The sequence below is a fragment of the Giraffa tippelskirchi genome, chromosome 1 (assembly GCF_054371585.1).
Source record: "Giraffa tippelskirchi isolate mGirTip1 chromosome 1, T2T-mGirTip1v1.2.pri, whole genome shotgun sequence".
Classification (NCBI taxonomy): domain Eukaryota; kingdom Metazoa; phylum Chordata; class Mammalia; order Artiodactyla; family Giraffidae; genus Giraffa; species Giraffa tippelskirchi.
The window spans coordinates 161,304,726-161,327,934 of NC_137275.1; the positions used below are offsets into that span (position 1 = coordinate 161,304,726).

At 40.9% G+C, this 23,209-nt stretch overlaps 1 protein-coding gene and 1 long non-coding RNA gene across 42 annotated transcripts in view; one reads left to right on the plus strand and one right to left on the minus strand.

The window, feature by feature from the left end:
* Window positions 1–23,209, minus strand: part of SMARCA2 (SWI/SNF related BAF chromatin remodeling complex subunit ATPase 2) — a 189,352-nt gene that overhangs the window by 111,893 nt on the left and 54,250 nt on the right. For 27 of the 41 annotated variants that reach the window (XM_081502889.1, XM_081502778.1, XM_081502881.1 and 24 more), the window contains exons 10-19: window positions 21,392–21,445; window positions 18,185–18,315; window positions 17,915–17,972; window positions 15,525–15,625; window positions 13,750–13,897; window positions 9,847–10,010; window positions 8,414–8,480; window positions 7,650–7,760; window positions 4,800–5,042; window positions 3,085–3,198 (exon numbers count right to left, since the gene is read on the minus strand). In XM_081502889.1, the coding sequence (XP_081359015.1) occupies window positions 3,085–3,198; window positions 4,800–5,042; window positions 7,650–7,760; window positions 8,414–8,480; window positions 9,847–10,010; window positions 13,750–13,897; window positions 15,525–15,625; window positions 17,915–17,972; window positions 18,185–18,315; window positions 21,392–21,445 (1,191 nt within the window). Of the gene's footprint in view, window positions 1–3,084; window positions 3,199–4,799; window positions 5,043–7,649; window positions 7,823–8,385; window positions 8,481–9,762; window positions 10,015–13,749; window positions 13,898–15,524; window positions 15,626–17,914; window positions 17,973–18,184; window positions 18,316–21,391; window positions 21,446–23,209 lie in introns of those variants that run through there. The other 14 variants (XM_081502976.1, XM_081502968.1, XM_081503032.1 and 11 more) reach the window with 5 other exon arrangements.
* The window catches only part of LOC145511268 (uncharacterized), a 106,238-nt gene that overhangs the window by 2,733 nt on the left and 80,296 nt on the right, over window positions 1–23,209 (plus strand). The gene's annotated exons all lie outside the window — the stretch shown is intronic.

A 23,209-nucleotide genomic window follows, 5' to 3' on the forward strand; every position in this document is an offset into this window, starting at 1 on the left:
TAAGAGACTACTACCAACAGCTATATGCCAATAAAATGGACAACTTGGAAGAAATGGACAAATTCTTAGAAAAGTATAACTTTCCAAAACTGAACCAGGAAGAAATAGAAGATCTTAACAGACCCATCACAAGCACGGAAATCGAAACTGTAATCAGAAAACTTCCAGCAAACAAAAGCCCAGGACCAGACGGCTTCACAGCGGAATTCTACCAAAAATTTAGAGAAGAGCTAACACCTATCCTGCTCAAACTCTTCCAGAAAATTGCAGAAGATGGTAAACTTCCAAACTCATTCTATGAGGCCACCATCACCCTAATTCCAAAACTAGACAAAGATGTCACAAAAAAGGAAAACTACAGGCCAATATCACTGATGAACATAGATGCAAAAATCCTTAATAAAATTCTAGCAAACAGAATCCAACATCATATTAAAAAGATCATACATCATGACCAAGTGGGCTTTATCCCAGGAATGCAAGGTTTTTTTAACATCCGCAAATCAATCAATGTAATACACCACATTAACAAATTGAAAGAAAAAAACCATATGGTTATCTCAATAGATGCAGAAAAAGCCTTTGACAAAATTCAGCATCCATTTATGATTAAAACCCTCCAGAAAGCAGGAATAGAAGGAACATATCTCAACATAATAAAAGCTATATATGACAAACCCACAGCAAACATTATCCTCAATGGTGAAAAATTGAAAGCATTTCCCCTAAAGTCAGGAACAAGGCAAGGATGCCCACTTTCACCACTACTATTCAACATAGTTTTGGAAGTTTTGGCCACAGCAATCAGAGCTGAAAAAGAAATAAAAGGAATACAGATAGGAAAAGAAGAAGTAAAACTCTCACTGTTTGCAGATGACATGATCCTCTACATAGAAAACCCTAAAGACTCTACTAGAAAATTACTAGAGTTGATCAATGAATATAGTAAAGTTGCAGGATATAAAATTAACACACAGAAATCCCTTGCATTCCTATACTCCAATAATGAGAAAACAGAAAGAGAAATTAAGGAAACAATACCATTCACCATTGCATCAAAAAGAATAAAATACTTAGGAATATATCTACCTAAAGAAACAAAAGACTTATATATAGAAAACTATAAAACACTGATGAAAGAAATCAAAGAGGACACAAACAGATGGAGAAATATACCGTGTTCATGGATTGGAAGAATTAATATAGTGAAAATGAGTATTCTACCCAAAGCAATCTACAGATTCAATGCAATCCCTATCAAGCTACCAATGGTATTTTTCACAGAACTAGAACAAATCATCTCACAATTTGTATGGAAATATAAGAAACCTCGAATAGCCAAAGCAATCTTGAGGAAGAAGAATGGAACTGGAGGAATCAACCTGCCTGACTTCAGACTCTACTACAAAGCCACAGTCATCAAGACAGTATGGTACTGGCACAAAGATAGAAATATAGATCAATGGAACAAAATAGAAAGCCCAGAGATAAACCCACGCACTTATGGACACCTTATCTTCGACAAAGGAGGCAAGAATATACAATGGAGAAAAGACAACCTCTTTAACAAGTGGTGCTGGGAAAACTGGTCAACCACTTGTAAAAGAATGAAACTAGAACACTTCCTAACACCGTACACAAAAATAAACTCAAAATGGATTAAAGATCTAAACGTAAGACCAGAAACAATAAAACTCCTAGAGGAAAACATAGGCAAAACACTCTCCGACATAAATCACAGCAGGATCCTCCATGACCCACCTCCCAGAATATTGGAAATAAAAGCAAAAATAAACAAATGGGACCTAATTAAAATTAAAAGCTTTTGCACAACAAAGGAAACTATAAACAAGGTGAAAAGACAGCCTTCAGAATGGGAGAAAATAATAGCAAATGAAGCAACAGACAAACAATTAATCTCAAAAATATACAAGCAACTTCTGCAGCTGAATTCCCGAAAAATAAATGACCCAATCAAAAAATGGGCCAAAGAACTAAACAGACATTTCTCCAAAGAAGACATACAGATGGCTAACAAACACATGAAAAGATGCTCAACATCACTCATTATTAGAGAAATGCAAATCAAAACCACAATGAGGTATCATTTCACACCAGTCAGAATGGCTGCTATCCAAAAGTCTACAAGCAATAAATGCTGGAGAGGGTGTGGAGAAAAGGGAACCCTCTTACACTGTTGGTGGGAATGCAAACTAGTACAGCCACTATGGAGAACAGTGTGGAGATTCCTTAAAAAACTGGGAATAGAACTGCCATATGACCCAGCAATCCCACTGCTGGGCATATACACCGAGGAAACCAGAATTGAAAGAGACGCGTGTACCCCAATGTTCATCGCAGCACTGTTTACAATAGCCAGGACATGGAAGCAACCTAGATGTCCATCAGCAGATGAATGGATAAGGAAGCTGTGGTACATATACACAATGGAATATTACTCAGCCATTAAAAAAAATACATTTGAACCGGTTCTACTGAGATGGATGAAACTGGAGCCCATTATACAGAGTGAAGTAAGCCAGAAAGAAAAACAACAATACAGTATACTAATGCATATATATGGAATCTGAAAGATGGTAACGATAACCCTATATGCGGGACAGAATGAGAGACACAGATGCATGGAACAATTTTATGGACTCTGAGGGAGAAGGTGAGGGTGGGTCGTTCTGGGAGAATGGCATTGAGACATGTGTATTGTCATATGTGAAACAGAGCACCATTCCATGTTCGATGCATGTGACAAGGGCTCGGGGCCGGGGCAGTGGGATGATCCAGAGGGATGGGAGGGGGAGGGAGGTGGGTGGGGGGTTCGGGAAGGGGAACACATGTAAACCCATGGCTGATTCTTGTCAATGTATGGCAAAAACTATTACAATATTGTAAAGTAATTAGCCCCCAAGTAAAATAAATAAATTTATAAAAAAAAAAAAAAAAAAAGATATTTTCCAGTTACCTGGAATAAAATAAAAGCCTGCTATTTCAGAAACACCATTTCAGGGGCAGGTAACTCGAATATATTGGCAGGGGGAAGAAACCACAACTTTTGAATTTGCAACATACCTTTTCTGGAAGCTGAGATTCAACTTCTTTCTTCAGTCTCCTCAGTAAGAAGGGTCTCAAGACCTTATGCAGACGTCTGATGATCAATATAGTTTCTTCCTCATTTAGGTCCACCTGCAAGAGAACCTTAGATGAATTTGATCCTATTTTTTAAGGTTATTTCATGTAATAACTCTTTATACTATATTTATTATTGGTTTCAATATACGTCTGAAATTTTATGTGCATTAAGGCCAGGTTTATACCCATCATATATACCTCAGAATTCTGTTCCCACCTGCCTACCAGGTGGTAACAGAACATGTCTAAATAGATGTCTTTGTCTGAATGCTGACTTCTATGGAAAAGAGTCCAGAGCCACCAGTTTCAGATTGGGAGTGTTACCAGCTCAGAACTGGATGGGGTTTGATTGTGATAAAAGCTGACTGAAGATTGAGGTTGAACACGAGTAAAAGGGTAATAGTTAATGCGTTCTTACTTAAAACTGATGACTTCCCTGGTAGCTCAGCTAGTAAAGAATCTGCCTGCAATGCAGGAGACTCAGGTTTGATTCCTGGATTGGGAAGATCTCCTGGAGGAGGACATGGCAACCCACTCCAGTATTGTTGCCTGAAGAATCCTCATGGACACAGGAGCCTGGCGGGCTACAGTCCATGGGGTCTCAAAGAGTTGGACACGACTGAGCGACTAAACACAGCACTTAAAATTGAAGCAGTAAGTTGGGCTCTTAACTTTGTCTCAGATGCAGAAACATACCAACGGTACAGAGCTTGAACATGAAAAGAACAAGAATAAATACAGTTTATGCTGGTGGGTTGCTAAGCCCCTCTACCTGATTCCTCTGCTCTGCTGTGACTGTGTTCAAGTTCAGTCCCATTTGTAAATCTTCTGCTTTCTCTTTCACCTTCCTCCACTAACCTCTAGGGGGCAGAGCTGATTGACATTACCTTCTTCAAATGGGCAAGCCAATGAATTCCTGACAAAAGGCAAGGGTACCTAGAACATACCTCAAAATTAAAGGGCCAAATAGTTCCAACACAAATATCCGTAAAGCATTTTAAGTGCTTTTTCATTCTTATACTTAAGAAATCACTAATCAAAAAGACAGGTACCTGTTTCTAATAATGAGTTTTTAAGAGAAGGCAGAGGAAGGAATAATAATAAGAAATTTCAAAGCAACTACTCCAAGGTTTGAGGAATATTTATATATGCACAAAACTGAGATTCACACTAAAATCTGAAAACAATGCATACAGAAAATAATTATAAACTAGTTTGGCTTTACATACAAACTCTTAACGTGGAAATGGTTTAAGGGGAAGTCCAAGTTTATAACAAGAAAATATTTTTTTTCAAGGTTTACATTTGGTTGGTTGAGCTGTGGTTAAACAGACTGAACAAGTATCTCTGTATCTATCCTCCCAGTGGTCCACAGCAGTTAAGCATTCCACCGGTCAGGAACACCCTCTGCTGGCCTAGTTACCACACTGGCGAAAGACAATGGGATTAGGACACCCTAGATCCTAGGATCACTTACCCATTACTGGATCCATTCTCTCAGGATGGAAAAATATCCCTGGAGTGAACACATACCCACCCACTGACTGGCTTCCTGATATTTTACAACACTGTAAACCACCTTGTGGTCTCAGCTTTAGGTCCTTTCATTTCATTTCTTTGTCATGCAGTGGGAAAAATAAATGTTAGGCCAGTACCCTCTCTCCAGTCATGGCAAATGGTGCATTAAACCACTGCTCGAATGTGCTGCAGCTCTTAAAAATGGTGGGGAGGAGGAAGTTGAGGAGGGCCCAGAGTTCTGGGAGCTTATTCTGCAGCGGGGTCCCAGTCAGGAGGATCCTTCTGGGGGCCACGTAGTGCGTGTTGAGGACCTGAGTCAGCTTGCAGTGGTGATTCTTCATTCGGTGGCCTTCATCCACTATCATGTATTTCCACCGGATCTGTAATGCAAGAGGAAGGACCAACATGTGGTGAGCGAGGGAAAACACAAGTATCCCCAAGAGGCAAGTGGTGATGTAAACCAAAGAACCCATGCTTGGTCCAGGCTATGGCATAATACCCTCAGCATAAAAGACTCTCAACAGTCTATTTCCTATACCTGACAGGTCATGTCACACACCGTGTAATAATGGGATGAAATAACAGAATGTGATCCCTAATTACCTTTTCACAAAGAAGGTAACTAGGGCTCAGAAAGAAACAGTTGGGCCAGCTCCTGTGTCTCCCCATCCAATACCTCTTCTATCAATGCTATGTCATGACAGCCTCCCAGATTTAAAAGCTACATAACTGCTGCTCATGATGAGTACAGAATATAGTTCCCCACCTGAAGCAGAGGTTAATGACTGGTTCCTCCAAGACGACATCAGCAAGTACCTATAGCAGAAGACCTCTGGCTTCATGCCCTTTTTCTATTACCTTGTCTGACTACTACCTTCAGGGCTTGGCTCCTGTTCTTTTTTTTTTTTTTAATTTGAACTTAGTTGCTAAGATTTAAAAGTTGGAATATTTCACCTAAAAATCTAGACATCCAGCTTCTTTTAAAACATTAGAAGATCTAGCAACCTGGACTCTCTTAGTTCACACGTATTCCTGACCTGCCAGGTCCGTACTTGCCAGGTGTAGGACCCCAGTTTCAAGTTGTCTAAAATGAAAGGACAGACTCCCTGGCAGAGAGGGCAGTACTAAAATAGCATTCTTCTGTTTATGCCAAAACTTCAGAATTAAACACAATATATTCCTCCAGCATGACTGTCACTTCAAAAATAAAGAATGACCATATGACACGATCTCCCTTTCTAAGTCTACACAGAGTCCCTTCCCCTCTCACATCTGACCCTTCAGCCCCCTCCAAGGTCACTGTTTCTCAAAGTGAGGACAATAAGGAATCTCCCACAAAGCCTATCCAATTCCCACAAAACAGTGGCAACGGCCAAGAGGAGCATCTGGCGTTCAGATGTCCCTGGATTCTGCTGCAAAGCTCTTAGAGAGGAGGGAGAAACAAAGACTCCGATGAAGTCCTCGCCTTCCTCAGTAGAAGCACCAGGAAAATCAGGGGAAAGGGAATAAAACATCACTCAGGAAGGGATGTCCGGGTAAAAGAAACTACCAGAGGTGTTTTGGGGTTTTTCCCCCTACTTTCCTCCACCTCCTCTAAGAAAATTCCTTAAGAATAATTAAAGTTGTACAATCAATTGTCCCAAAGTTACGAATAAAAGAGGCCAGAAAATAAAAATGTACTTAATCAATATTCTAAATCCACCTTCCTGCCTAATTTAATTTAGCCTATGAAATAATAAGGAATCAAAGGTCTATGATTTTGCTATCAGATCTACTGCTAACTAGGTCTTCCACTCAAAAAAAACTACTACCCCTTTCTAGATCTTCACTTCTCCAGAAACAAAGGCAATACATCTCGTTACCAGGTGTCTCCAATGGATTTTGAAATGCATATGCAGAACACATGATACAAATTTTCTTAAAACGATCTCAAATGTACACACATATTCCCACAGTTATACTGAAAACATGTCATTTTTGACACTGCCAAATTCATCTCAGAGTGTGAAGAAGACGAACACACAGCATTGTTGCTGGTGCCATCTCAATTATTAAACCTCCCCTGGAAGCACATTTCCTTTATGAATTTCCTAGGATGCCATGAAGGGAACTCTCCATTCCCAGGGCAAAGGTTTAATGCAGAGATTGAACAGACCCCAGAAATAGTGATTCTGTTCAGTTCTGGCCATAACTTAGTTTCAGATTATAGTGCTTTCAAAATACCACAGCGTAAAAGAAATTACTAAAGGAAAAAAAAAAAAATGAAGTTCTCCTACTTGCTCTATGACAGAAACTACTCCCATCATTCTACATGAATATATTAGGAGGCAAGATGACATAATGGAAAAAAAAAATTCTATTTTTTGGCTAAAGGACAGTTAAGGACCTATAAATTAGCAGATATGTAGGTTGCAGGTAGAAAACAACTCTTTCCCGGCTCCAAATATATAGTCATAGAAACAACCCAGAGTCATCCGAACAATAATAGCCCATTATTTCACTGGAAAAAAACATAAAACAGGGAGTGCACAAAAGCTACAGCTTGGATAAACGTTCATATGGAGAAGACCATATGGAGAGATGCCTGCTCATCTCTGGAGAGACAAAGACACAAGAGGCTTGAAGTTCCGCTGCTGACAATATCCCAGGGCAACAAAAACAATTATTTCTTCCACAAGCACAATGTTCAGAGCTGTTGGAGAGAAAAAGAGTTGCAGAAGGAATCCAGGTAAATTCTTTTAAGAGATGTAAACTCACTAACTACAACAGAATAGGTAAGAGTCCCAGGATCACTGACACACAACAGAAAACAGCATACATAAAATTAAAAACCCATGACCAAAATATATCTGACTGTGAAAGACAGAGAGAGGGAGAGGGCAGTCATCTAATGAGCAAATTATACTAGTGAGTATAATTTGGGGAATATTTTACACTCCAGTTGCGATGGTCCATAATTCAAGATAAAAGAATTTTTTAAAACATACCTTTGCAAGAATGTGCTTGTCTTTTATAATGTACTCATAAGTAGTCAGGAGGACATTGAATTTGCCACTTCGTAGCTGGGGGACAAGAGAGCGACGCATGGCAGGGGTGCCCTGAATGGGAAGAAAATACAGATCTATATGACCCCAGGGAAGGAGGTGTGCGTTGTCTCTCACTACTCATGGCTTAATGGAGCCCAGACACATGACCAAGGACTGCACATACATGCAATTATCATATATAGATCCATTATCCAGGAGGAAAGTACTTGGCAAAATTGCCCACGTCTGGGTACTTTTCAGACTCTTGTGGAGAGGCTTTCCCACTGCAGACCAAGGGAGGGCAGGGAAAGAAAAGGAAATTATGGTGACCCCAAGGTAGCTGAAAACCCGCTGCTCTGCTGAAAGGCTCCATTTCTACAGGGGCGTCCAGCCGGCGCTCGGCCGTCTGGGTAATTGCCTAACTTTGCAGGAACAGTGGGCATGGTGGTGGCACGCGGGATATGTGTTATTTGTCATTTGTATTACTCTCATCAGAAACCTTGCAATATGATAATTAACAATTTTCTTCTGCATTTCACTATCTGAAAGTAATTATGGTTTATTACAGTAATCTTCTTGGGATGATTAACTCTCACTGTTTAGTACATGATGTACATGACAAAACTTTACAACCAAATACAGTTCACAGATGTGCACATGGAATGAAGAAAATAGGGTCTATTTTTTGCTTTTCCACATTTATATATAAATACAGCATTCCAAACCTTGTAAGAAATTTTCACCACAGAAGGAGCCCATTTGTCAAATTCATACGTCCAGTTAGATAGAGTCCTGCAGGACAAAACAAAATACAGAGAGATGTTTGTATAAAAATTTGTGGTTTAAAAAAAAAAAAATCTGTGGTTAAAAAGATGTTCTCATTCACTTTCAGGCCTCACCTTGAAAGAGCTCAGAGAATATACAATATCTCAACTACACAATCATTTTAAAGATGTGGAAATAAGAGATAAGTTAGAAACAAGTGCCACAAAGTGTGACGAGTTTGAGGAATCATAAGAAATCTCATGAGAGGAAAAATAATTAAAGAATGCATGAACAGAGAGGACAAAAAATGATCTTATTTTTAATACTAAAAGACAGCAATTACCAGAGTGATTTGGGGACTCTAAAAACAGCCATATAAATTCAGAGAAATTTGAGTCAGGGAAAAAAATGATAAAAGCACATGAAAATACTAAATAAATCTGTCAGGAGGGAGCAGGGGGAAAATAATAAATGTCTTAAAAAAAAAATTCCCCAAACCATCAATGTAATCTATGAGTCAGAACATGCACAATATAGATAAAAAGCAAAATATATGTTCAAGATGTAGATAACATGGAAAGGATGTCTAAGTACTATGGATTCAAATAAAATGGATTTAAGAGGTCTGTGAAGAATTCTCATTTAGGCAAAATTTGAAGGAAACACTAAAACAGAATCTTTACTTTTTCTCAAGGTCCAAGTCTATAATGAGCAGTGAGATCTAGAAGAGGACCTCAGTGAACAGAACTGCAACCTCACACCACAGTCAGATGCACTCCCATCCAAGGAGGGTAGTTTTGAACAGGAATTCCTTCCTGCAGGTATGTCCACTCAAAACCCACAAGGAACCATGCAGTGGACGAAGCACTGGGAATGTGATGGAAAACAGTGAAGACCTGTCCTTACAAAGTGGCAACACCACTGCAGATAAACTAGAGTACTGAGGGCAGTTTAATACAAAGTTCAGAGTCTGGATTTTGATTTAGATTCTGCTTTAAAGGGGACACTAAAGGAAGATTTAAGCATATACATTTTTTTGAATATATGTAGCCTTTTAGAAATAGATGAAAAAAATCGGAAATCTTCAAAAAATCGAAACTTTCAGCTTCATGAGCCACTTTAGGTGTGATAAAGAATGAGACCCACTGTGTGGTGTGCAGGCTGTGTAGACTGCAACACGGAGGGCTGGAAAGAAATCACTTCATCTTGTGCTTATGTAGCCAATCAAAGAGGCCAGGGTGGGAGACAGGGCAGGAAATGAAACATCTAAATCCAGGTTACATGCTCTTGATAATCCCACACAGGCTACAGCTCTGGCCTTAAATGACAAGTGACAAATAGGGCAAGCTCCAACATAAAGAAAGATAACTGCAGAATAAATGGCTTTACTTACGAAAGGGGAACAATGATGAGATAGGGGCCATTGAGTCGTTTGTGCTCCATCAGATAAGTGATGAGTGCAATGGTCTGTATGGTCTTTCCCAGCCCCATTTCATCAGCTAAGATTCCGTTCAAATTGTTATTATACAGAGAAACCATCCATTCCAGGCCCTGGAGCTGAAATGAAGAGTAATTGCTTCAATTATCCAAGATCTGCACAGGTAATTAATACTAATACAACTCAAGTGGGGCTGCGACTTCTTAACTCCTCCGTGCTGTACGTCGGATTTCCCACAGTAGGAAAGTAAGGGAAGCACCAGCACAAAACGAAATTCAAATGTGAGTCTGTAATCACCCCACTGCTTGGCAGGTGCTGAGTGCTAATCAGATTTAGAAGTGATGGGCTGGAGCAGCGTTCCGGGGGGATTTTAAGCAGCTTTGCCGTTCATCCCTACTTAGCATTTCACAGTATATGGCATTCTAGAATTATTAGAGATGAAGAAAACCCAAATGAAAATCTATTCCAACCACTCCAAGAACAAAAACCCAATGTGAGAATTAAAGAAAAACAAGCCAGAAGGCAGGTTGGGCATGGAGATCACAGGTCATTAGAAACAGCCTTTTTGGTAAAGAAGAGCCTGTCAGCCCCCTGGGGGTGGGATCCCCTCAAGTGAGGTAGCAGAGTGGTCAGGGAGCCAGGGGCATCTGCTGGCGGAGAAAGCTCCCAGGCCTCACGGGGAAACTCTGCAATGCAGGTGCTCCCCAAGGGCAGCTGACCCCTGGAAACACCTTCAGCACAGTTCAGTACAAAAGCACAGCACCAGAGACACAGCTTTGGATTCTCATGTTCAACACAAGAATGAGTGGGTGAAAATACAAAATTGTTCAACTTTCCTCTCCAACCACCAACTCCCTTCCACCACCGTTATCACAGATGTCAGTTTAAATGAGAGGATTAACTCTGTCTCTCTCTCTCTCTATATATATATACATATGCATGTGTGCTCAGTCATGTCCAACTCTTTGCGACCCCATGTCACTGTAGTCACCAGGCTCCTCTGTCCGTGAAATTCTCCAGGCAAGAATACTGGAGTGGGTTGTCATTTCCTCCTCCAGGGCATCTTCCTGACACAGGGATCAAACTTGTGTCTCCTACATTGGCATGCAGATTCTTTACCACTGCACCACCTGCGTGTGTGTGTGTGTGTGTGTAATTGCTACAGTCAATTTAGCTTGCTAATGAAGTTATGCTTAGGGAAACGTTAATTTTAATTTGTTTCATGTAAAAACAAGACAAGTGATTCTTCCATTTTCAATATTTATTAAATGGTGATTCTGTGAGAAGGACCATGCAAGGAGCTACAGCACATGGATATCTACATATGTAAGATGCATGCCTCCCTTCTTAAGTTCACAAAGAGAAGCCAATAGGCCATTCATGCACCAAAAAGCAGTTGGCAGTGTCAATGTCATATTTATAAAATTGAATAGACCAGAATTTTTCTTGGGAAGAGCAAATACAATGGTTTGAAGAAGTACTTGGATAAGCTTCTTGGGGTGCCTTGTACCATGCAAGACTCTGAATCATCCTAAAGGTTTTTGCAGAACAGCAGTAATACCAAGAGATGAGAAGAACAGAAAGAGGCCCTCAGGGGATGCACAAAAGAGAGAGGGGCAGAGGAGGAATGGTGGGAACCCAGAGTGCTCAGTGGGAGGAACTGCACACCTGCAATGTGACCTCGAGACCACCAGACCTTTAGAAGTCAGCTAAATGCCAGACACATTTGGACACTCAATGGGAGTGGATTTCTTTCTTTATTTTTTAATGAAAATTGGCAAAGGGGCTGAATTTTGCATCTGTTTTAATCCCAGATAAAACAGAAGCAGACACTGATTTCACCAGGTGGACATGGCTAGTCAAGAGTCCAGGAATAAGAAACTTTATGAAGCAAAAAAAAACCCAGAGGAGGGGCAGAGTGAAGCATGTTTAGGAAATCTTACAGCGGCCAGCAGAGGAGGAATGCCATAAAATTCCTATAGGGAAAGAGAAGGAGATAGGTTTGAAAAGACAGTGATGAAGAATGCTTAAAAAATTCTCAGATGGCAGGAGGAAATCAATGTGGCTTTAAAAGTTATTTGCGAATAGTCTAAAGAATGCACTTTCTATACACAGACATACAGGAGGTCATCAGAACCAACTCCAAGTTCTGATCTACATCAGGTAGGCCAAATCAGATGACAACTTTGAACTTCATGAAAGTAGCATGGTCTTTGGAGAGAACATGACCTCACCGCAGCCAGAGCACTGGTTCTCAAATTGTGCTCCAGGGACTCTTGAGGGTCTCCAGACCCTTCTGAGGAGATCACAAGATCAAAATTATTTTCTTATTAATACTAAGGTATCATCTGCCTTTTATATTGCATTGACATTTGCATTGATGATGCAAAAGCAGCAGTGGGTATAAACTGCTGGCGCTTTAACACAAATCAAGGCAGTACTGAGGCGGCAGCAGCTGTATTCTTCACCTCCACACAATAGCAGCCAACACAGTGCCGCGTTCTAAGAGTTCAGTGGACCCTGGACTCAAGTTCCAAAAGTTTGAGAGCTATTGGCTTAAAGTGCCTACTGGGTTGGTCAAAGAGCTTGTTCAAGTTTTTCCTTAAGATGTTATGGAAAAACCTGAATGAAGTTTTGACCAAATCAGTGCTTCCCAAAGTGTATTCCAAAGGACCCTAATTTTACAGGATATGAATAGGAATATGATATATGGAAAGAAAGTATGGTGCCCAGAGAAATTTGGGCAATACGAAGCTAAACTCATTGCACTGTAGGATGCTGATAACGCAATTATGGGTGACACATTTATTTTTGCAGGGTCATGAGTTGCTGATGCACAGCATGGGCTACCAAGAGGGGTCACTGTCAGGGTGCTCAGACGTCTGATTGGCTCTGGAAGTCCTGGGTGACACCTCTGATCAATTATAAGGGCCTCTGTTCATTCTCATACATCTCCAACTTTGGAATAGTAAATTGTACAGTAAACCAAGTTACAGCTGATAGTATTTCCCATACTTATTAATATTTAACCACAGAACCCATTTTCCCCATTCTTTTTGGGGTCTATCTCACAGGACAAATGTTGCAAGGAACACACTTTGGAAAACACTATGAAGTGGAAGGAGGTAAAAGACAGGTGCTGACTTCATTACAGACAGGTCAAAAGAAACATCTGTTATGTTTACAGCGTAGTTTTCATCAAAGCATGGATGCTCACCCCTTCATTGTGTCTTAAAAAAGTAAAAAGCATGTAAATGTTGTAGACAGCAATTCTTAGGTGGCTGAATTCATAGTGTTAAACTATAGCCACCACTGAAAGTTTTGAAGAAATATACTTCATTTACTTCAAAAAGGGACACAGATGTTCCCTGTACTCATAGAAAGTGGCTGGGTTTTCCATTCTGAAGAGATCCATGGGTAAAACAGTTGCAAAAGTTAAGTCAGGATTTCTGAAAACAATTCATCCCAAAACCATAAAAAGGAAAATGGGTAAATGCTCTAGTGAAGAAGGTAAAATGGAATGCTCTAAAACAAGAATTACAGGCACGGCAGAGAGAATTGCTACAGTAGAAGCGATGTGAGGACTTCCCTGGTGGTCCAGTGGTTAAGACTCCACAATTTCACTGCAGAGGGGCATGGGTTTGATTCCTGGTCTGGGGAACTAAGATCCCACATGCCGAGAGGTATGGCCAAAAATGAAAAAAGAAAGAATGTAACCCCAGACACCTGCCATCATCAACTCTTGAGCAATTAGCATGCACACAACATATCCAATCAAAATTAGGTAACAGATTGCAACCTGCCAAGAATACACAGTTACCTGTGTTACCAAGAACACACAGTTACCACATCAGTTACCTGATAATGCTTCAGGGTTCCATTAATGAGGAGGGCGGACTGCTTCTCCACCCTCTCGGAGATGGCGTGGGCCACTGTGTAGTAGGACTGGGAGCCTCTGGCACTGTACTGCATGCTGTACTCATCGTCCACATCTTGCTTAGCTGTCCTGGGGCAGAGAAAGTGGAGAGTTATGCACAGGGAAGTTGTGCATGAATGGAGACCCAAAAACAGCTGCAGTAAGTAGAGCTTCATTTATCACCTCCTTCATGTGCGCACACTCAGTCATATTCAACTCTTTGGGACCCTATGGACTGCAGCCCACCAGGCTCCTCCGTCCATGGGAGTCTCCAGGCAAGAATACTGGAGTGGGGTGCCATGCCCTCCTCCAGGGGATCTTCCCAACATAGAGATCAAACCGGAGTCTCTTGCATCTCCTGCATTGGCAGGCAGATTCTTAACCACCTGGGAAGCCCCCACACCTACTTCATGCCCAGCAGGTAAAACATATTATCTGTTTTAGACGTTATTACTATCACCTTCCCCACTTTATACCTGTGGAGAACTTCAGACTGAGATAAGTTCAAGAATTCATGAATTTGCCCAGGTCATGTGAAAGATGGTGGCATTAGGATTTGAACACAGTCAAATGACTGCTATGAGCATGAACTGTACACCTGCAGGTTGACACTTTGCCAGTGAAGCTGTCCTAGGCCCTTGAAAATCAAAGATAAATCCTACCCACACAACACAGACCAAAGCTTGGAAGACAGATAAGAGGGGAAAGAAGGTGACATTAAAGACATGGGAAAGAGAAGAGGTAGCCTTCTGTTTTCTGCACCAGGTTAACCAACTACTGTGTCACTCTACGGAGGGGGCGTGTGAGTGTGCGTGCTAAGTTGCTTCATTCACGTTGGACTCCTTGCAACCCTCTGGACTGTCCATGGGATTCTCCAGGCAAGAATACTGGAGTATGCTGCCGTGTTCCCCCGCTCCAGGGGATCTTCCTGACCCAGGGACTGAACCTACATCTCCTGTGGTTCCTGCATTGCAGGTGGATTCTTTACCACGGAGCCACCAGGGAAGCCTCCTATGGAGGTGGGAGGGGAGTGGGCTCCTAAAACATTCAGTGAAGAAGGGGGCAGATGGATAAAGGAAAGATTACTGAAGTGGGCACAGAGTCCTGGAATCAAAGGAGAAAATATCAGAATGTCTATTTCTGTTTTGTTTTGTTTTAAATCTCATCACTTTAAAATGTTCTCTTTTGCAGATTGTGTCACCACAATTTTTCTTTTAACACTACAGCGATAGAGGCAAAGAGCTGTGTAGGCCACCGGTATAGAGGATGGGTGGGGTGAGGTGAAGAGCTGGGTGCTCAGGTCGGGGGAAGGACTCCGAGGTGTCTCAGAGACTGGGTTGGGGGAGTCAGGGGCTGACCACCTGCAGCAGCAAGGACAGAGAAGGGAAGGGCACATCCCCCGTGGGTTTCTGGAGGAGTGTTGATGCCATTAAGGGAGGTGGGAAAGGCTGCCGCTTGGAGGGGCGAATTTCATCTGGGATGGAAGTGCATGTGACACGAGAAACCCAGGAGTGAGGGAGTCAGGAAGGAGAAGAGGACCGAAGGAAGGGGCTGAGCAGTGGGACACGCTGGTGACCTCTGATGGTGGCATTTCAAGGGGAGTCTGGGCATAACGTCAGCTTCCATCCTTACAGACAAAATTCTCTAAAAGAAAATTCATAGAGGATAACCCTCACAAAACGCATGTGCAAGAGACGAAACTCTGAGAGACACATACTCGATGATCTGCTTGGCGTCCTTCTCCGAAACCTCCTCACTGTTTGGATCCAGAAGTATTTTCTCTTCAGTTTCCTGCCTGCTGGATTCTTCCTCCTCATCCTGGGAAAGGAACAAAGATTGCACTTTAAAATAAAGAGGGAATCCCTAGGATTGGCATCTTCTGGAAAGCGAGTGAACAGTATTCAACTTCACAAGTGAAGTGAACACAACCGAGGGAGGACATAAATTTAACCCTTACCTACACCAGGCAATTTCTACCGCTCCATCACTGTTTAAATCACTGAATGAAAGAACAGAAGGAACCCTCTAGGGATCCCCTGGAACCCTTGCTCCCCAACAATAAATACGTAAAATCCATGCCAGAAAGATGGATCTGTATCAATATTTGGTCATCAGAGAGTCTTGCAGATCAGGGGTCCCTAACCCTCGGGTCACAGATGGGTACTGGTCCATGGCCTGTTAGGAACATGGCTGCACAGCAGGAGGTGAGCAGCGGGCAACTGAGTGAAGCTTCATCTCTATTTACAGCTGCTCCCTATTGCCCGTACCCCCATGGTCTGTGGAAAAACTTTTCCACGAAACTGGTCCCTGGTGCCAAAAAGGTTGGGGACTACTGCTGTAGACCACATTTGCTCTTGATAACTTAGCAACCTTCTACACCCTTCTCTTCCAAAGCCAGTTGAAGAGATCTTAGTATTGTCTTTTTGATGATGCCAGTGAATCCTGGATGTTCCCACACGCCTTCACAGTGGAGGGACTGGCGCTTGTAAGCATGTGGACTTGTGTGTGTGTATTCTGTGGCCACTTCATATTTTTGGATATGTAGATAAACACTGTCAATAACATGGCAAAGGATTCATCACCTCCGCACCTCTGAACTGTGTACTTGGTTCTGCTGGCCTGTTGGAAAGCTTTACTAAATACCCATAATATCCACTACTATCCACTTGGTGTTGAAGGCTAAATCTTCTCAGATAACCTAGAAGAATTCCCTTTACAAGTAGGCTTAAAGAGAATGATGATTTTCCATCACTTTTGAATGAAACAATGAGGACTGACAATGATAGTAATGCTGAACATTAAATCTATGATCACAGATCATTGAACTGTAAAGGGTAAAATGAGGAGTGGGTACAGCTCCTTCATGTCCAGGTGAGCACCAAGAGGGGACATGACTGGCCACAAGACGAGGACCCAGTCTCTGGACCCCCAGGTCAGAGTTCACTCTGGCCCCAGTTGTCTGGAGCTGTCTGCAGTTGCCACTCTTAGGAGGGCACCCTTGGGTTGAGCAGCCTTCTTTACCTCATCTCTGTCCCTCCCTGACTCTCAGACTCAGTGAGAAGATTCTTCCAATGGATCATTTATGGGCCCATTCATCCGAGTAAACAAGAGATATTTTAAAAATTGATTTTGTAAGTTTCAAATACCTCAGAGAAAGAGTGGCCTATAGAAAAAAATAGCATGCCTCCAAAAGTATTTGCTTGTTAATAGTATGCTTTAAAAAAAAATAATAACTTTTATTATCTTTCATCTTTAATCCATGGTAGATTAATTTAGGAAACACAGGTCCACAAAACAGAAGAAAATAACAGCAGTCTTAAAATTCTGTTGAGCCGTCATTGGTAAGGTTGCTGTGCTCTGGCCATGGTGTTCTTTGAACCAAGATTCCTCTAAACTAGTAAACATCGGATTTAATGACTACACACTAGCAATGCTCTAATAAAGGAGATAAAAATCTTCCATTTATTTCTTCTATTTGTAATTGTTAAGCAATTTAAAGTTGATGTAGAAATATCTTGATTATTCTTTCATTTCTATGAAAAGTATACCATTTTAGGTTCTAGATACAGTGAGTATTCCTTCCAAGAGACTGAGAAAGGTGGATAACAATTATATCCAAGAATTAAAACAAGAATCCCATTTAAAAAAAAAAAAAGAGGATCAATAAACTCATTAAACCAAGTACATGTTGCCCTTTTTGTCCAAATTTCAATACTTACAGCTTCAAACAGGCCTAAGCACTAAAGGACTTCAGGCATTTTTAGGCTCTTAACCCCCAGTGTAAACCACTTAGAAGCATGGTACTGTTTTTCCCAAAGTAATCCGTCTCCAATTTTCCTCCAAAGACCTTTCTACCACCTCCAATTTAATGCCAGCTTCTCTTTTCTTGGTTTCAAATAAATTGGGAATTCACCAAGTTTTCCCACTGGCCAGAAGGAGCCCCTGAGAAGTCACTGTGAAACTAGGCATGAACCAGCGAAGCTCTGGCAAACTCTCCAGGCCAGTTGCCATTCGCTGGTCAACAGTGGAGGACAAAGAGACAGAAGGACCCAGGTCTTTTCTGAGAACTTTCCAGCCAATGAACTCCAAACAGAGACACAAACATACCTCTTCCTCATAATCAGAATCACTCTCTTCACTGTCCGATCTAGGGGCAACTTCATAACTATAAGAAAAAGAGCAGGGAGGAAGAGCAAGTTTAGCTTTTTAAACTATAAAACTATGTGCGTGTATGTGTAGACACAAATTCATATGGCCCGTTCTATGTACAAATGACAAATGCAAGCAATAACTTCAGTTCAGCAATGGTCAGGTTGTTTTAGACCACAAAAATCTAAAAAGCCAAAGAACACCAATAGTTCTGCTTTCATGCCATACCCAGGATTCATTTCCAACCAGGCGTCCAGCTGACTTGCTTTGGGTGCTTCTGGGCCAAACAGGACCTTGCCAGTTTCTGTGTGAGTCACTTTGACGGGGAGGTCACTCATCTGGCTGCTCTCATCTATGGGCTAGACAGAAGAAAAGACAGGGCACTGCTTAGTGTTATGATAGTCTCCCAATTCTGTGCTAGAGTTTGTGGCTATCCAGCATCGAAAACCTTTTCCTGTGACTAGAAATTTTGTCACCTGGTGAGTCCCAGGTGGGATGTGGGAGGTCACTTTCCACTAAAGAAATGGAGAACATTGGCCTTCCTTGCAGCTAAGGTATTGGCACAAGATCTAAGCTCTGCAACTGGGCACATTCACCAAGGCTCTGAATTGGGACCTAGAAGAAAGCGAGGGCCCATGGGCACACTGGCAGGAGAGCAGACAACAGTGGCACCACTGCCAGTGTAGTGGTATTGGCCATGCCCACTCCCAAGGCCAGCTGTGTCTTCACTAACCAGGTGTAAAGTACACCACAGCAACATATAACTGAAATAACAGCGTAGCCCCAGTTAGGTTATTGCCTTAGGGAGATCTGATGACCCATGCAATATCCTATTAACATGTTGCCTTCTTACTTAAATCAAGCACAGTTGATTCTTGCCATTTTCAACTAAGAACCCTTAAATTCCCAAATATTAATTTGCTATTGTTCAGTCACTAAGTCCTGTCCGACTCTTAGGGACCCCATGGACTGCAGCACGCCAGGCTTCCCTGTCCTTTACTGTCTCACAGAGTATGCTCAAACTCATGTCTATTATGTTGATGATGCCATCTAACTGTCTCATCCTCTGTTTCCTCTTTCTCCTCATTCCCTCAGTCTTTCCCAGCATCAGGGTTTCTTCCAATGAGTCAGCTCTTTGCATTAGGTGGCCAAAGTATTGGAGCTTCAGGTTCAGCCGCAGTCCTTCCAATGAATATTCAGGATACTTTCCCCAGATAATGACTACTACAAACTCATGGTTTCAGAGAGAATCATGGAAAAAAGAAAGAGGTACTGTCACTTGTGTCATCTCTAATGGCCAGTGTGGCTTCTGCAGAAACAATGTCATTTTATCCAAAACCAAACCATCAGGTACCTACACCAACCATGGGGACCTTCAATAAAGCAAAAGGCTCTGCTCATTGGAAACCTGGCAAATCGACCAAGTTTGAGCTGAAATTCGTCATTAGACTCTCAATGAAAAATAGTTTGCTCAGAAAATTAAGAGAATAAGTGGAATTGCAGAGGCTGTGTTTAACCTACTTCAAAGAACAAATTGTTTAAAAAGGTCTAAAACTGGAGTAATCCTATGCAAATGAATGCTACTGATTACAGGGTGACTGTGCATCTAGGAGCAGACCCCCAGGCAAGATGTCTGTTTGGAAACGCTTGATCTGTGACTAATTCAAGTTATCTATTTCCTTAAAAGTGATAAAATTCAAACATTTAGGCAATTCACTAATTCCGAAAAGTTGTTTCTAAATTGTTATTTGGAGTTAAAATGGAAGGCAGTGTATCATAGGTTATCTTCTAGATCTAATAGGAAATGACCATGTTCCCCCTCCCCCTCCTCCTCCCCCTGGTTCTTTCCCCCTTCTCCCTCAACAAAGCACTGTCTGAATAAGAAACAACATATTAGCAATTATGCACAAAAATAACCTTAAAAAATAAAAAGAGAAGGCTTACTCCAGATTTTCTTTCCTTTTATGTGTGCTGAAGCAATGGTTGTGAACACTGTTACTTTGCATTTCAAGACAATGCTTCTTCCTCATTAATGCAGAGGGCATCTATATGTTCATGTGGTAAGTAGGACATCTACCATAAGTAGCATTTCCTACATGAGTAGGAAATGCTACCATTTCCCTTGGAAGAATCATATTCCACTATCTTGACCTATTATACTACAGCTTGTTTTACTGCTTGTGTCATACCTCGGAGAAAACTGAGAATCACTATAGCTGAAATCAGAACTTTGACAGAAACATGAGTGAACACAGCAGAGTGTAATCAGAACATTATTTCAAAACAAACTAGGTAAGATGAAGACTGCCCACTATAGCAAACAGAACATACCATGTGCTATGATTGAAAAAAAAGTGTATGAGCTAATTTTCCCAGGGGATAATATGAGATAAGAGAGCTACCACACTAACACCTTAAATCTCTCCCTGTGTGCTTGTTAATTACAGACCCATGTGAGGCATGCTTTGGTAAGGCTGGGTTTTTACAAATTAGATCTGTTCCTAAGTGCCCTAATATACACTATTCTTAACCTATAATAGCCCACTGAGTGTTTCTCACACATTAGACATTTATCCCGCTCTTTTCTTTCCTTGTGATGAATTACAGTGGTTAAGCAACATTTATTGTTCAAGAGGTTTCTGCATAGAATAGTGGTTTCAACCTTTTACCTGCCACTGGGCTGTTCACATTCATAATACGACTCACGTGAACGTGAATGGTGATTCTGGAAAGGAAAGAGGCAACCCTCCACCCACCTCAATCTTCCAGGCAGATTTGTCAGAATCTGTGAGAGGAGAAGGCAGTTTGAAACAAACGCCCTTCCCATCCCACTCTGGGGGACACCTGCTCGTGTGAATCACTGGCTCAGAACTCTGAGTTTTCAGAGGAAAAAAAAATCCAATAAATCAATCACTGTATTCTGGTGATGCAGGAGAATATCAGAAATAACAGAAATAAAATTTAAAAATATACTGATGAATCTACGAATAGAAGCTATAGGGTAAGCTTACAGAAAATACAAAAAAAATAAGCTACCAAATACGTAAATTGTTTGGCTTATGGAGTTATGAAATTTCAAAGTAAATGAAAGAAACTGGGTCATATTTTATGCTTCTGCATCATTGACAAGGCAAATGTAATTATAAGATCACTTAAGATTATACATTCTGTATATTCATAAACACATGCTTATATGTGCACAGAAAATTTCTGGAATGGTATACAAGAAACTTAATATCAGTTGATTGGCAGTCTGAGATGGAAGATTACTGTTTAGTGTATTCCTTTTATGCTATTTTAATTTTCTACTATGCTAATGGACTACTCTTTTTACTTAAAAATGAATAGCGGAGTGAAAAATACAATCAGTATACATAGAGAATGGCAGGGCATCATTCAGCAGAGTACAGTAAAAATGGATGCAAAATCCCTTACCTCTCCATCTGGTCCCAGGGCAGACTCTCCTCCTTCCGCGTTCTCTTCAGCCTTCTGCAAAACAATGTCAAATGTTAGGTATGAACCCAGAAGGTGAGTACAGGAAGGACCTCATGGCAACTCAGTGGTACATAACAGCATTTCATTACTACTTGTCACCATCTAACAGAGCTTAAGAATTAATGCCTTTTATGTGTGTTACTCTTCACTCTCTGAGACAGTGTGTATTTTATTGACAACTTGCAGGGAGTGGCTGAAGCTAGATGTGACTCAGGGTTGGCCCATTAGAGAGGGGTGGACTGTGTCTTCTAGGATGCAAAGAGCTTAAGATGTGGCAGCGTTAGGACCGAGGTCACAATCTGAAATGTGGTTGTATTTGGCACTAGGAAGACACATCCTGAATCAGTTCAACTTGCCCATTCCCTTAGCAAGTTTTCTAAAAAAATGTCCCCTCAAGAATGAACTCTGAACCACTCTTGGGTTATAAAAATACAAAATCATTCAAAACCATGTGCATTCTCTGAATGTTTTTCATTCTACCTAATTGGCTTTCATAATAGCATTTCTACAGTGGGTATATGGGGAAATTTGATGCAGATTCTGTGGTCTCATGAAAAATCTGTCATCCTCCATTTCTTAAATATTCCAATATCTTAGCCCATTAACTTCTATGTGCCTCAAAGACAGTTTAAATGAAAAGCTAGGATTATGTCACATTTTGTACATACCTGATAGAGCCTCATCTGCAATAAACACAACATAGTCTGAAATTTCTTACATTTATAACAACCTCTTTGACAAGTGAAATCTCTAACACCACCTTCACAGAATCCTTATTTTAAAGTTATTCCTGTAGTGCGATGAGGAGGGAAAAAAACCAACTTCAGTCATTTCCTTTATCAAGACATTTAAGAAAATGAGCTTTCCTCTCCTGGGCCCTTTAGTTAATTAAAAATATACATAATGATACAGAATCAATATTAACTCTACTTTGTTTACTTAAGGCATTGATTGTGTAATACATTTTTTGCTTCCTGTGAAAATAACTCAATTGTCTCTTGACAAAACAGCTTTTACAGAAAATGTCTAGGGTTGAAAATCCAGTCTTTGTACTGAAGAAGGGCAGTTCTCATAAATGCCTGAAATTTCTGAAGTTCTTTTATAATTTTCTTATAAAATGTACACGTATACATGTATGCCAAAGCACAACGCATAAAAAATGTAGCACTTCTACCAAATGAAATGCTCCCTTTGGTTATGATTTCCCAAGAATTTGATTTTTTATTTCTGCCACCCCAAGGTGAAAGTATTTCCAAGCTCAAAAGGAATAACCATCATGGAAAAGCACTGGGCCCTATGTCTGGGCTATGGATTTGGAGAACAATGGCAGAAAGTCTCAGAAAAGGAACCTTGCCTGCTAGCAGCTCCCCTGAAAAGTCCATTTTTGGAATTCTCAGGCACTATATTCAGGCGACTCTTTCAATTAATTGCAGAAAGTCAATTAAGCCCACCATTTTCTCCATACAAATCAGAAATTAGCTACAAATTTGGCAAACAAAGAATATCAAATGTGACAATGAATAAGCCAATTTCCAGTATCTAGCTAGTGGAAGTGGATCACCGTTTCAATGAATAGCACATTAAAAAGTCTGAAGGACCATAAATAACAGAATCAAAACTATTATGAAGAACACTCTTCAATGAATATGCTATCGAGCAGATAGGGTGTTATCTAAAAACTGCTTCATCAGCAGGACTTTCTATTACTTATAATCCTCTAAACTAATTTTTAACTTTCCATCTAGTGTGAAATCTGAG